This window comes from Myotis yumanensis, unplaced genomic scaffold (genome assembly GCF_028538775.1).
Source record: "Myotis yumanensis isolate MYYU_CA2020_CCGP unplaced genomic scaffold, mMyoYum1.0.hap1 SCAF_6, whole genome shotgun sequence".
NCBI lineage: Eukaryota > Metazoa > Chordata > Mammalia > Chiroptera > Vespertilionidae > Myotis > Myotis yumanensis.
The window spans coordinates 37,106,897-37,121,282 of NW_027223757.1; the positions used below are offsets into that span (position 1 = coordinate 37,106,897).

At 38.3% G+C, this 14,386-nt stretch overlaps 1 protein-coding gene across 4 annotated transcripts in view; it reads left to right on the plus strand.

Annotated features, from left to right (window-relative positions):
• The window catches only part of AK9 (adenylate kinase 9), a 108,069-nt gene that overhangs the window by 62,097 nt on the left and 31,586 nt on the right, over window positions 1-14,386 (plus strand). For 3 of the 4 annotated variants that reach the window (XR_011471843.1, XM_070417933.1, XM_070417934.1), the window contains 6 exons: window positions 3,750-3,830; window positions 4,521-4,724; window positions 5,079-5,200; window positions 9,809-10,021; window positions 11,807-12,067; window positions 13,381-13,505. Coding sequence is in view for 3 of the 4 variants with exons in the window: in XM_070417933.1 (XP_070274034.1) it covers window positions 3,750-3,830; window positions 4,521-4,724; window positions 5,079-5,200; window positions 9,809-10,021; window positions 11,807-12,067; window positions 13,381-13,505 (1,006 nt within the window). In the remaining variant the exon portion in view is untranslated. The remainder of the gene's footprint in view (window positions 1-3,749; window positions 3,831-4,520; window positions 4,725-5,078; window positions 5,201-9,808; window positions 10,022-11,806; window positions 12,068-13,380; window positions 13,506-14,386) is intronic. The other variant, XM_070417935.1, reaches the window with a different exon arrangement.

Below are 14,386 nucleotides of genomic sequence, written 5' to 3' on the forward strand. Positions count from 1 at the left end.
GTTAGACTTCATTGACAGCCATGTTCTTAGTTCTACTCGTGTCCATTGGGGTGTGTGTGTGTGCGTGTGTGCGTGTGTGTACTTGTGTATATGTTAAGAAAAAGGAAACAGACTAAAAAGGAGATGAGCCCACCCCCACCCTGAGAACAGCCACTTATTTCCAATCCCACGGTTTGAAGTGTCGCAGGAAAGCCGACACTGCCCCGCCCATCCTTGTGCTCAGGAGCAGGGCTGCCTACGTCATTGGTGGGGTATGTTGTCAAAAAGCAGGGAATGTGCCGCTAACGGTACTAACATATAAAGCTTTTTTCTTCCTTCTACAATCTCTCTCTCAATTTGTCATGGATTGATTTTCATTGCTATATAATGTCATTCTAAAAGAAAAATTAAAAATCTAAATTATTAGTGTGAATTTTACCATTCATCTTTATATTGTGCCTGGTCATTTTTAAATGAAAATACAAGAGCATTTAACTCATATGCAGAACCACTGGAATTAACACAATTCATATTTGGCAGCTCATACATGCATATGCATTTCGTTTTTACCAGGTTACTGGTAAGTTTTGTGTATAAAACTAACTCAGTTTTTTATTTCAGTTCTTAATATGCACATATTCTACCAACACTCTCGACCTTTAGCTTCCCAATGATGAAGGAAAGACTGAAAGAAAAAGGAACACTGGATTGTCCTCTTTTCCTTTCCTTCTATGTCATTTTCAGCCTAAGTGTTTAGCTAATACAGGAAAGTGACACAAGTAAGAAAGGCTATGATGGGGTTCCGTGGTCATTCATGTCTCTCTGAATGCTATCACCTGCTTTCTGTATCTGAAGCAAGTTCTAGTTCAAAAGGAAAGCATGGTCTCTCAGGTGGGTCAGCATCTTCCCCGGCCTGCCCCCATCACTCAGGCATACTTACTCCTCCACATCATGGGTCCCCTGGAATTCTGGGGCATCAGGAACTCTCATGAGAATGAGATGACCAGGACTGGCTAACACATATTGTGCATATCTCTGTCCATATGCATGCTCTATTGTGCCATTGAAGCCTCTTTGGATTTTGTTTACAAAACGAAGTTCAAAGATAAAATTATTAAAAATTTCAGATTGACAACCAAAGAGCATTAAACTGTGAGGCCATTCTGCGTGAGAGACCGTGCAGCTGCCCAGGCCACACAGCCATGGCGCAGCCTGCTGCCGAGGTGCCGTTTGGCGGGTTGGCGCAGGGCCAGAAGGAGTCATTGGGCAAAGAAAATCACTCTCAAGGCTGGAGAGTGGCTTAAAGCAGCAAGTTAAGATACCCAGCATGTGGGAGTGAGGCTCACAAATGCTCCCAAGTACAGTTAGTATTGGATTTGAAACTAATGCGACAAATGAAAGGTCTTCAAATACCTGCAGCCAAATCCATCCTGTGGCAATTAAGGGCTAGGAATCTTCTGTCCGCTGGTAGAGGAACTAGGACGAAGGGGAGTTTTCACCCTGAGAAATCTCAAGTTCAACATAGATCATTTTTACTACAGGAATTGGCATTAGCTTTATGAGGCAAAAGTATAAAATCACATAACCCTTGTGCCCAACAGAGGAGCTAGCAGGATGAAATCCTTCAGTTTCCTTTTAAGAGTCCCACGGCTCTATTGACTTGTGTTCCCACCCAGAAACTTCAGTATTTTCTTCAGTACCTAACCAGTTAGGCTGACTCTTCTCCCACTCACCTACCTTTTGCAACAAGACAGGCCATAAAAGGAAAAGGGAGCCCACTGAATGGAAGAACATATTTGCCTATGATACATCTGATAAGGGGTTAATTTCCAAAATATATAAGGAACTCAGACAACTTAACAAAAGGAAGACAAACAATCCAATCAAAAATAGGACCTAATTATGCCCTAACCGGTTTGGCTCGGTGGATAGAGCATCGGCCTGCAGACTGAAAGGTCCCAGGTTCGATTCCTGTCAAGGGCATGTACCTTGGTTGCGGGCACATCCCCAGTAGGAGGTGTGCAGGAGGCAGCTGATTGATGTTTCTCTCTCATCGGTGTTTCTAACTCTCTATCCCTCTCCCTTCCTCTCTGTAAAAAAATCAATGAAATATATTTTTAAAAAAAATAGGACCTAAATAGACACTTGTCCAAAGTGGGCATACAGAAAGCCAAGAGACATGTGAAAAAAAAATGCTCAAAGTCACTAATCATCAGAGAGATGCAAATTAAAATGACAATGAGATATCACTTCACACCTGTCAGAATGGCTATCATCAACAAATCAACAAATGACAAGTGCTGGCGAGGATGTGGAGAAAAGGAACCCTCATGCACTGTTGGTGGGTTTGCAGACTGGTGCAGCCATTATGGAAAACAGTAAGGCATTTCCTCAAAAAATTAAATATGGAACTGATATTTGATGCAGCAATGCCACTTCTGGGTATATATCCTAAGAAATCAGAAAAACCAGTCAGAAAGAATATATGCAACCCTATGTTTATAGCCCATTTTACAATAGCTAAGATTTGGAAACAGCCCAAGTGCCCATCAGCAGATGAGTGGATAAGAAAGCTGTGATACACTTACACAATGGAATACTATGCACCTGTAAAAAAGAAAGAACTCTTACCATTTGCAACAGCATGGATGGACCTGGAGAGTATTATGCTAAGTGAAATAAGCCAGTCAGACAAGTATCACAAGATCTCACTCATGTGGAATCTAATAAGCAAAATAAACTGTTGAACAAAATAGATCCAGACATAGGAGCATTGAATGGACTGTTGAATCTCAGAGGGAAGGCGGGGATGGGGGAATGGGATGGGAAGAAATTAACCGGGAACTTATGTGCATGTATGCACAGCCTATAGTCACAGACAATAGTGTTGGGAAGGCCTGGGAGGGGCAGGTGCAGGGTAGAGGGAGTCAATGGGAAAAAAAGGAGGACATCTGTAATACTTTCAATAATAAAGACAAATTTTTTTTTAAAAAGGAAAAAAAACACACCATAAAATACCAAAAATGAATAAGAGAAACAGACATCCATTAAATATGACACATCGCCGAAACCGGTTTGGCTCAGTGGATAGAGCGTCAGCCTGCGGACTGAAAGGTCCCGGGTTCGATTCCGGTCAAGGGCATGTACCTGGGTTGCAGGCACATCCCCAGTAGGAGATGTGCAGGAGGCAGCTGGTCGATGTTTCTCTCTCATCGATGTTTCTAACTCTCTATCTCTCTCCCTTCCTCTCTGTGAAAAATCAATAAAATATATTTTAAAAAAATAAATAAATAAATAAATAAATAAATAAATAAGACACATCAAACATATTAGAGTTCTAATGTCCACAAGTATCTCATAATTAGTATTTACTAATGTAACCGGTCTAAGGGATGATTTAGTTGTATTGCCTTTTATCTCCTTGCTGTTTCTCTCAGGGAACTTCCTTTTGCTGTTGTAAAGCCAGTCTCCCACTCCTTTTAGGGTCAGTTCTAGCTCATGCAGACATGACTGTTTTCAGTCAGAATTCTATGTACCATGTGTCAGTTATCCTGGTCATGGTCCTTTAGTATATTTAAGAATATTCTTCATTTTCTCCCTTATACTATTAGATATTGTATGTCATACTTTACCTAACAAGAACTATATTTTCAATTAGACATAGTATACACAATTTAAACTATGTTTAAAATTTTTCTTTGTGCCAAAACTTTCATAAAGGAAACAATGTTTTAAAATTCAAACACTAACTATTAGTTTTCTTTCCTCAGAGTCTACTGAGGAAACTACAGTTGGAACAGAAATTCCAAAAGAATCCAAAGAGGGTCTGGAAATTACATTATCTCAAACAGGTTAGCTTATAAAATAAAAGTAGTTAGTGATAAAAGTGCTTTTCGTATTCTCCCACAAGGGTCTAGTCCAGCCGTGGGCAAACTACGGCCCGTTTGAAATGAATAAAACTAAAAAAAAAAAAAAGACCATACCCTTTTATGTAATGATGTTTACTTTGAATTTATATTAGTTCACACAAACACTCCATCCATGCTTTTGTTCCAGCCCTCCGGTCCAGTTTAAGAACCCATTGTGGCCCTCGAGTCAAAAAGTTTGCCCACCCCTGGGACTCTAGTCCCTTATTTTAGGCATAGTACCAACTTCCTACTTATTTCTTTGTACATTATATGCCAGTTGCGACGCATTATGTTTGATTTAGCTTATTACATCAGAAGTATATCTAACCATCTAATAACACTGTTTTTCATTAAATTTTATTTTATACATTTTATTATAGTTAAAGTTGCCATATGAAATACATAGCAATTATCCAAATAATTTTATTAATAGGTAATAATTCATCTACAGCCAATACATGGAATGGAGCATAATTAAAAATGAATTTATAAATATACATTATTGCTGAGGACAATATATGTATTTCTTTCATATGTTTTAAAAAAATTACAAAGTATAAATTATTTTGGCAATATGGGTCAAGATACCATCTTTGAAGCCATTTTTTTTTCTTTGCTTTAACCTTTATTCAGAAGTTGTACTACCTGAGTTTCCTGAAGACGCTTATCCTGATGTTCCTGAGATGGAACTACTTAAAGACGAGATAAAAAATTATGAGGCCAACTGGAAAAATCTGGAATTAATCATCAATGACTCTTTCTTCCCAATTTTCAAGTTGGAGATTGCTGGCCAGACTCCAGAGGAGCTATTTCAGAAAGCAGTGGAGACTATGGAAAGTAAGGGCTGTGATCCCACCATTGACTGTCAAGAACGGGTGATATGAAAAGCACTGTGCAACTTTAAGTCTCTCTTGATGGCCCATAAAGGAGAACATTCAATATACCTAGGGATGATGTTTAAAATATTTAACAATTCTCATAGCACAGGCACATGCCAATCAGAACAGCTGAGGGGCACAAACAGCACTGGCCAAACTCGCCAGTTGTCCCTTTAAAAATTCTAAAGGCCAATTTGCATACACATATAAACTAAGAGATCAGTCACTACAATTAATTCTCCTAATCTTTGACTACTGCAATATAGGCTAATATTATTATTCTTTCAACTCTTTCCTTTTTATTTTTTTACAGAACCTTTTCAGTATGTTGCATGGGAGTTCAATATAGAAGATTATGAGGAAGAAACAGAAGACCTCCAGGCCGAAGCGGAGGTTGATGAGGATCTAGAAGAGGAGGAGGAGGAGGAGGAAGAGGTATGAGTCAGTGGGCCATGCTCCCTCGGAGGCTAGGGAAGTCTCTCCTTTCCGCTCCAGCTCCTTCACAAGGGTCACAGCACTGAAAGGGCGGTAGTCGGCACTCTTGGACCCCAGGAAAGCAAGCAGGCTTCCTCGGTTTTACACATGAACATTTTCAACGCCCTTTGCCTCCACCCCAGCTCCCCTTGATCCCTGAAATGCCAGGGCTGCTTAGATAGTATGAAAAAATACTCCCATGAAAAAACAAAAGGAAAATCTTTTCCATTTTTTCCATGGAAAAGCTATAGATATCAGAGAGAGAAATATTCTGTAAGTTCAACAGAAGTGGGTGCTTTATGTACAATACAGCAGTGGCATCTTTGAGGGGCTGCTCGCATGATACTAATGAGTGGTATTTTCAAACAGGAACAACTCATTTGCAGGCCCAGTCTACTCCCTGGTCACGAGAATTTTGATCACCATTCTCAATTGATAGCCACCTTATTCAGGCTTCTATCAAATATAAAATAGGAAGTGATTTTTTTTAAAATTTGGGGCTTTATGAAGGAAACAAAATGATGTAATAAGTTAGATAATCATACAGCTGTAATTAAGTTAAACCCAAACAACAAATGTCATGTAGGGTGATTCTGATAACTTTCAGCACTTTAGCATAAGGAACTGCTGAGCCCTTCAGTCAGGGTGCCTAACAGATGGTGGGCTTGTCCTGCCTGTACTGTGTTCAGGTTTTCTCCTGCAGTCGTCGTCCTGCCATTCTTCTGTATCCTGTTTTGTTTTGCAAGAGAATGTCTCTTTCTTCTGTCTGCAGGCAATTCTCAAGCGGTCTGTAATATTCAAAACTTGTCTTTTTAGGTACGGTCTTCATTGAAAATAGTGTCCTTACCTCACTTCCACTCTTCCTAATTTACCACAACACAAATCAGTTTTTCCTGTTGTATTAGTTTCCTCAGGCTGCCATAAGAAAGTGCCACAAACTGGGAGGCTTAAAATAACAGAAATTAATTCTCTGATGGTCTCGAGGGAGAATTCTGAAATCCAGGTGTCAGAATGCTCCCTCTGAGGCTCTAGGGAAAATCCTTCCTTTCCTCTTCCATCCTCTGGTGGCTCCAGATAGCCCATCGCTTACGGCTGCTTGACTCCCCTCTCTGCCTCTGTCTGTGCAGGATGGCCTTCTCCTCCTCCGCATCTTTTCCTTCTTTTAGAAGGACACTCGTCATGGGATTTAGGGACCACCTGGTAATAAATTGTAAATATTATCTTGAGATCCTTAGTTACATCTGCAAAGATGCTTTTTTCAAACAAGGCCAATATGGCTGCCAGAAATTCTTAGAAATTTTGACCAAGGAGGCAAAAGAACACTCTATCCTGACATCCACCTGGAAAATAGCAAGAAAGAACTTTGCTTCTCCCATCTGTCAGTTGCCCTGACTAATCATAGTAACTAGAGGACTGAGTGTGTGAGTGAACCAGCCTTGGTAACATGCCTACCCAGTGACTATGAAGTGGCGAGTTACTGTGATGGTCTGGGCCACTTGGGTTCCTTGGAATTCGGAAGAAACAGTTCTCCATGAGAAGAGGGAGGAAGGTTCTGTTACTAGAAAAAGGAAGAAAGTTGTTATACAAACAAAAGCAAAAGATATACACCACATCATAAGAAAAATTCTGAGAAGATATGTACTAAAATCTCAACAGTCATTCTGGAGAAGATGGAGTAAAGGGCATTCAGTTTACCCTCTAGCTGAAAACAACTGAGAAACAAGATAAAATATATGAAACTGTTTTCAGCACATGGGCATGACTCAGTGAAGCACAGTGGTCCTAGAGATGGGAACAAAGGAGGTACACCCCACAGTTTCCCCACCTTATTGTCTGTAGGTCATGTGCCTTGTCCAGGCCATGGTCCAGGGAGGAGCCACCTAGGCCAGTGATGGCGAACTTTTGAGCTCGGCGTGTCAGCATTTTGAAAAACCCTAACTTAACTCTGGTGCCGTGTCACATATAGAAATTTTTTGATATTTGCAACCATAGTAAAACAAAGATTTATATTTTTGATATTTATTTTATATATTTAAGTGCCATTTAACAAAGAAAAATCAACGAAAAAAATGAGTTCGCATGTCACCTCTGACACGGGTGTCATAGGTTCGCCACCACTGACCTAGGCAGAGACTTCCAGACTCCTTTATTGGAGGAGACAGGGCAGAGAATCCCAGGACACAAAGCAGTTAGAGTTCACAGGGAAAAGACCAGAAGAAAAGATGTGCACACAGGGAGAACTCCAGAGACCTGCAGAGCAGAGTACTGGTCAGCCCTTTGTCAGTTAGAAAACTATTGGAGGGGGGGGAGGGCAAAGGAAGTACCACCTGATGAGATTAGAGGGACCAATACTGAGATCTCAAACAAGGCCAGAAATAATGCCTGTTCCCACTAACCACTGGGTATTACTAAAAAGGGTCTAAGCCTCAGGGATGGGGATAATTAAACCTGGAATAGTGCACAGCAAAAAATAAATAAAAAATAAAAGAAGAACTGCTGATACATGTAACAATCTGGATAAATCTCAAAATTATTATGCTAAGAGAAGCCAGACAAAAGAGAAAACATACTGTATGAGTACATTTGTATAACATTATAGAAAATGTAAACTAATTATAGTGAGAGAAAACACAGCAGTGCTTGCCTGGGAGTGGGGTGGGTAGGTGGCAAATAGGGTTAGAAAAGAGGCATGAACAATTATGGTCTTGATGAATATGTGGTGATGGTTTCAGAGATAAACACATATGTCAAAATTATCAAATAGCATACTTTAAATATGGACAGTGTTTTAATGGCATTTACAACTCATAAAGCTGTTAAAAGTATTAATGGTGGTTATAACCACCATTATCGCTAAATGATGGACATATAAGTAATTTTTATTTTTTAAATTAATTAATTCTTGCCTCTCCTCCATCTCTTCTTTTTTCTCCTTCCATAATACTTATTATTGATTAGGTCTCTTGGGTCTATCCTCCAAATATCTTATCTTTTTCCTCATATTTCTCTGAAATCAATAAAAATATATTTTTAAAATATATTTTTATTGATTTCATAGAGGAAGGGAGAGGGAGAGAGAGATAGAAACATCAGTGATGTGGCAAGGACACATGCCACAACCCGGGCATGTGTCCTTGACCAGAATCAACCCAGGGCCCTCAGTCTGCAGGCCAACACTCTATCCACTGAGCCAAGCTGGCTAGGGCTGAATATATATATATATATATATATATATATTTTTTTTTTTTTTTTTTTTTTTTTTTTTTTTTGAGAGAGAACTCATGTGCCAGGACCGGTTTGGCTCAGTGGATAGAGCGTCGGCCTGCGGATTGAAAGGTCCCGGGTTCGATTCCCGTCAAGGGCATGTACCTGGGTTGCGGGCACATCCCCCGTGGGAGATGTGCAGGAGGCAGCTGGTCGATGTTTCTCTCCCATCGATGTTTCTGACTGTCTATCTCTCTCCCTTCCTCTCTGTAAAAAATCAATAAAATATATTTTTAAAAAAAAAAAAAAAGAGAGAACTCATGGACTTGGACAACAGTTTGGTGAAGGCGGTGGTGGTGATAGAGATGTAAGAGGGCAGAGAGGGGATAAATGACTTAAATTTTTTAAAGAAATATTACGAGTGTTAATATAGTATTAGAAGGAAAAGGATAAGAGAAAATTTTTATTCTTTATGCACTGTGATGTGTTTTGAATAATTTTATAATGACCATGTATTTTATAACAGAAAATTAGTTTTAACATACTTTCATTGCTTTAAATAAATTGCAAGAATTCTTAAAGAACTTTACACAGTTTCTTTATTTTTCATAAATAAAAATATGTTACATATTTCTAATTGTAATGAAATAAAATATTTTCAAATTATTCTATTTTTTAATTAAATGTATTGAGATGATTACATGTTCACTTAGTAGAAAACAGCAAATCCTGAAGCATCTCCCATCTCATTTTCAATGGGTACGAATTTGTGACCCTGGCTCAGCTTTTACTTCTTAATTTTATTTTAGAAACTGATTCTGTACCGAGCACAACCTGGGATTTTTCATTATACCTATGTCTGTGGAGGGCTGGGGACATCCTGCTTCTCAGTGCTACTTTATGTTATTTATGAAAATAAAGGTTGGCTCTGGCCAGTTTGGCTCAGTGGATAGAGCGTCGGCCTGCGGACTGAAGGGTCCCAGGTTCGATTCCGGTCAAGGGCATGTACCTTGGTTGCGGGCACATCCCCAGGAGAGGGTGTGCAGGAGGCAGCTGATTGATGTTTCTCTCTCATCGATGTTTCTGACTCTCTGTCCCTCTCCCTGCCTCTCTGTAAAAAATCAATGAAATATTTGGGGAAAAAAAAGTAAAGAAGCTTGAGATGTGAACTTAGAGGGATATAAGAAACTGATTTTTTAATTAATTCATTAAGTGGCCAGTATAAGAACTGGCCTTTACAAATTGTTTTAAGCATGTATTGTTATGGTTTAAATGCTACTCAAGAGACATTTTTAAGTTCCCTCTTTAGTATTGCATCAAAATACTCTTTAAAAATATTCTCCAAATGTTAAATAATATTTCTAGAATGAAGACAGACTGAAAGAGAAGAAAAGACATTTGGGAGACACAAAGCACTTTTGTCCAGTAGTTCTCAAAGAAAACTTCGTCCTACAACCAGGCAACACAGAAGAAGCAGCTAAATATCGAGAAAAGGTCTACTACTTTTCAAGTCCTGAGGCTAGAGAAAAATTTATGGAGCATCCTCAGGAGTATGTGGCTCACAATGAACCATTAAAGGTGAAAACTATATTATTCTTATCCTAATGATTGCTCCTGTTACCTTTTTAGGGACTTATTATAGCCACCATTTTCTTTGATAGTCAAGTTCCCAATCTGATATAGCAATATAGTGAAAACATCTAGGTTCCAAGAACAACTTTTTGGAATATAACCCAAAATAATTATCAGTTTTGATTTCTACTGTAATGCCTTGTGTCAAACCAGTACTTAATAGCTGTCTCTTTAGCTGAAACAAAAAGACACAGCTGAATTTATTGTTTATAAATCTATTGAATTTATTGTATTCCTTAACCAGTTAGTCTCTCTGAGCAGAGCAGTCTGCTGATTATAAGACAGGATTCGGGCAAGTATGGGATTCAGAGGTTCTTGGCCTTCAGTGGGTTGACATCCTCTGTGGAAGGGTGATTACTCAGGTGAGACTGCTGTTAATCTGGTCCCATCCAGAGGCATGATTATAGGGGCAAATTCATGCCCGATTGCTTGACTCTCAAGAGCAGGATGACCCTGATTCAGAAGATTGCAAAAGAGTGTTCCGAAAGGTGAGTGGTCCTTGTCAATTAAACTGTTTTCAACTGGTTTAAGTAGCTGTAGAACAATCCATCTTTTCCTAAGTTTGTAGGGACATTTTTATCCTTACTTGTTTCCCACTTTGGAACAATTTTCTACATTCTTTAAAAAGTATTTTATTAAAGTGCCCAGCTGGCTTGGCTCAGTGGTTGAGCATCAGCCTATGAAAGTGGAGGTCATGGTTCGGTTCTGGGTTGGGGCACATGCTGGGGTTCTGGGCTCTGTCCCCAGTAGGGGGTGTATGGGAGGCAGCCAATCGATGATTCTTTCTCATCATCGATGTTTCTCTCTCTCTCTCTCTCTCCCTCTCCTTTCCTCTCTGAAATCAATAAAAATATTTTAAAGTATTTATTAAAGCCAAACACAAAAGAACAAATACTGTACAATTCGACTTATACAAGGTACCTAGAATAAATTTATAGGGACAGAAAATAAGAGTGGTTGCCAGGGGCTGGGAAAAGGGGAGAATAGAAGTTGCTGTTTGATGGGTACAGAGTTCCAGTTTTGGGATAATAAAAAAGTTCTGGAGAGAGATAGTGGTGATGGGTGCACAACATTATGAATATACATAATGCCACTGAATTTACACTTAAAATGGTCAAAATGGTAAGTTTTATGTTATGTATATTTTAACGCAATAATAAAAGAACATATTGTGGCAATATTTTATTCATTTTTAAAAACAAAGCACACACATAGTAACACCAGCTCTAAACAAGTCTTCATATTTATGTTTTACTTTCCATCTTCTTCCACATGGGTATATATTGTTTCTAGTGTATATAGTATTTATAATATTTTTCTCTTAATATTATATCATAGAAAGTTTATGTATTTCTATAGAGCTCATAATGGTTTGACATACCATTTTAATATAATTTGTTAGACTTTTTATCATGCTAAAAATGTATCTTTCCATTCTTTGTAAATTAAAACTTAAAAAAACCCCAAACTAATTCTATTTTATTAAATGCCTTTTGGCACAAGATATCAAAATAGTCTTATGATTGTTAATGCTCCCTAAAAACTACCGTTGATGTAATGCATCATGTTAATTGATCTCCTAATGTCAAAACAGCCCTGAATTAGTTAAGTGATAATTCAGTCTTAGGGAAGGCAGTTAATTAACCTCTTTTTTTTTTTTAAATAGCTCAAAACTTTCTTTCCTTTATTCTCCCTTACCCCACATCTCCCTGACCCACCCCCCTGTGGCAGGCTCCTCCATTAAGAATATGCCTTCTGGGTCCCCGTGGCTCTGGCAAAACTATCTGTGGAAGACAGTTAGCAGAAAACTTGGGCATCTTTCACATTCAGTTTGAAGAATTTCTACAAGAAAAAATCATGCTCAAAACTGAAAAGAAAGTTGGACCTGAATTTGAAGAAGAGGTTGAGGAAGAACAACTTGCAAAACAAGAACTTGAAGAGCTTGCAATTGAGGCCAATGTCACACTTGAGAAAGAATATGCAAATAAGCCGGTAGTAATATTATAACTCTCTTTGCAGATAGTTGTGTTTGCTGGTATTACTTTTGGAAAGTAGGATATAAGGGGTATAAAACTCTATAAAGTTTCCAAGAAAAAGAAAAACATTAGCCTGTAAAAGTCATTTAAGAGGCATCCTCCCCATGTTAGATACAAATCTTACTGCTAATCTATAATTAGCAGTAAGGGACTCCCCCCTCCCCCGCACCCCAGTGCATGATTTAGCAGTGAGGGACCCTCACCCACCCCAGTGCACGAATTTTCGTGCACCCGGCCTCAAGTCTATAATATAAAATTACTGTTTCGCATGACTCCAATAAAAACCAGAAATGCTTTCCCTAACAAGACTGTTGTATAGCATTAATTTGGGGCTACGTTATTTGATATATCTGAACTAGACTCTAAGCCTTTTTATTATTGTGTTCTCTGTGTTTTTGCTTTGTCATAGATAGATAGATAGATAGATAGATAGATAGATAGATAGAGATAGATATGTATGTATATTTTTAGAGAGAGAGAGAGGAAGGGAGAGGCAACAAGAGAGAGAAACATCGATGTGAGAGCAAAACATCAATCAGCCGCCTCTTGCACACCCCCCACTGGGGATTGGCCTAAAGCCTGGGCTTGTGTCCTGACCAGGAATAGAACCGGCAGGCAACCTTTCAGAGCGCAGGACGATGCCCAACCAACTGAACCATACCAGACAGGACTCTGTTTTTGTTATCATGTATCATAAAAATCTGCCCCAGTGCCAATGGGAATCTCAAAATATTAATTTCTCATGATGCCTCATAAGAAAGTTTGTATGGCGCTCTTAGGTGGTTTCTATCTAGGGTTGTAATTCTAACTCACTTTTTAACCATTTCTGATATAGCAAGACTCTTTTCTTCTCAAAGGACCCACTGTAATTGGATCCAGGTACAGACTGCATTTCAGATGACTCCCTGGCTAGCCCATTCTTTAAGCAGGATCTACTTTTAGTAACTATAAGATAGATGACAAAAATCAGTTATAGATTGAACAAGGTTTTAGCAAAAAGTGATGAGACAGATATCCTGAGGTCATGTATGAAAATCAGTTATGCTAATCGCTAGTAGCTCCTCTTAGCTACAGTAGATATAATTTAATATTTAAAACCATATAAGATATTGGTTTAAAGAAAAAAGCATAAATATTAAAAGGTTTAAAAGCAACAATATAAAAAAATGTCCTGAGAAAAAACAGGTATCATCTTAATCAACTATGTAATAGAGTATTGTTTATTAATATAGTTTTGAATTTGTTTTGTTTTCTGATTTTTGTGTTCAGCCTCCAGAAGTGCAATTTACAGAAGAAGAAGAAGCAATCAGATTATATTTAATGGAAAATGAAGCATTGCCTCCCGAAATTCTAGAAAACATTCTTTCTGAGTGGTGGCATAAAGAACCAATACGGTATCTTAGTTTATATAGGATTATACATTGATTGACTTTTATTTGCCTTATTCTCAAAACTCTAAAACAGTGATGGCAAACCTTTTGAGCTCAGCGTGTCAGCATTTTGAAAAACCTTAACTCTGGTGCCATGTCACATATAGAAATTTTTTTATATTTGCAGCCATAGTAAAACAAAGATTTATATTTTTGATATTTATTTTATATATTTAAATGCCATTTAACAAAGAAAAATCAACCAAAAAAATGAGTTCACGTGTCACCTCTGACACGCATGTCATAGGTTCGCCATCACTGCTCTAAAACGTAATACAACATAAATTTTAAAATGTTCTTCTTTACTCTCATGTAAATTAGTGATTCTATACATTAAAAACATCTGGGAAATTATTATTTTATATATTTATTTTTATTGATTTCAAAGAGGAAGGGAGAGGGATGGAGAGATAGAAACATCAATGATGAGAATCATTGATTGGCTGCCTCTTGCACGCCCCCTACTGGGAGTTGAGCCTGCAACCCGGGCATGTGCCCTTGACCAGAATCAAACCTGAGAACCTTCATTCCCCAGGCCGACGTTCTGTCACTGAGCCAAACCGGCTAGGGCTGGAAATTATTTATAAAATACTGATGCTAGGCCCCAACCCAAAATAACTGAATCAAAATCTTTGGGAGTGTAGCCATTTTTATGGAAATTTGCCCATTTAATAAGATAGAAAACATTTTAAATGCCAATTAAGGGCTGAAACTGTCAAATGTTAATGAAAGCTCTGTTCATATTAAGAAAACATATCTAAATATAAATATTTAAACAAACCAAATTTTAGATAAGCATAATAAACTTTCATTCACAAGGGGACCAATAAAGCAAGGCCGAGTTC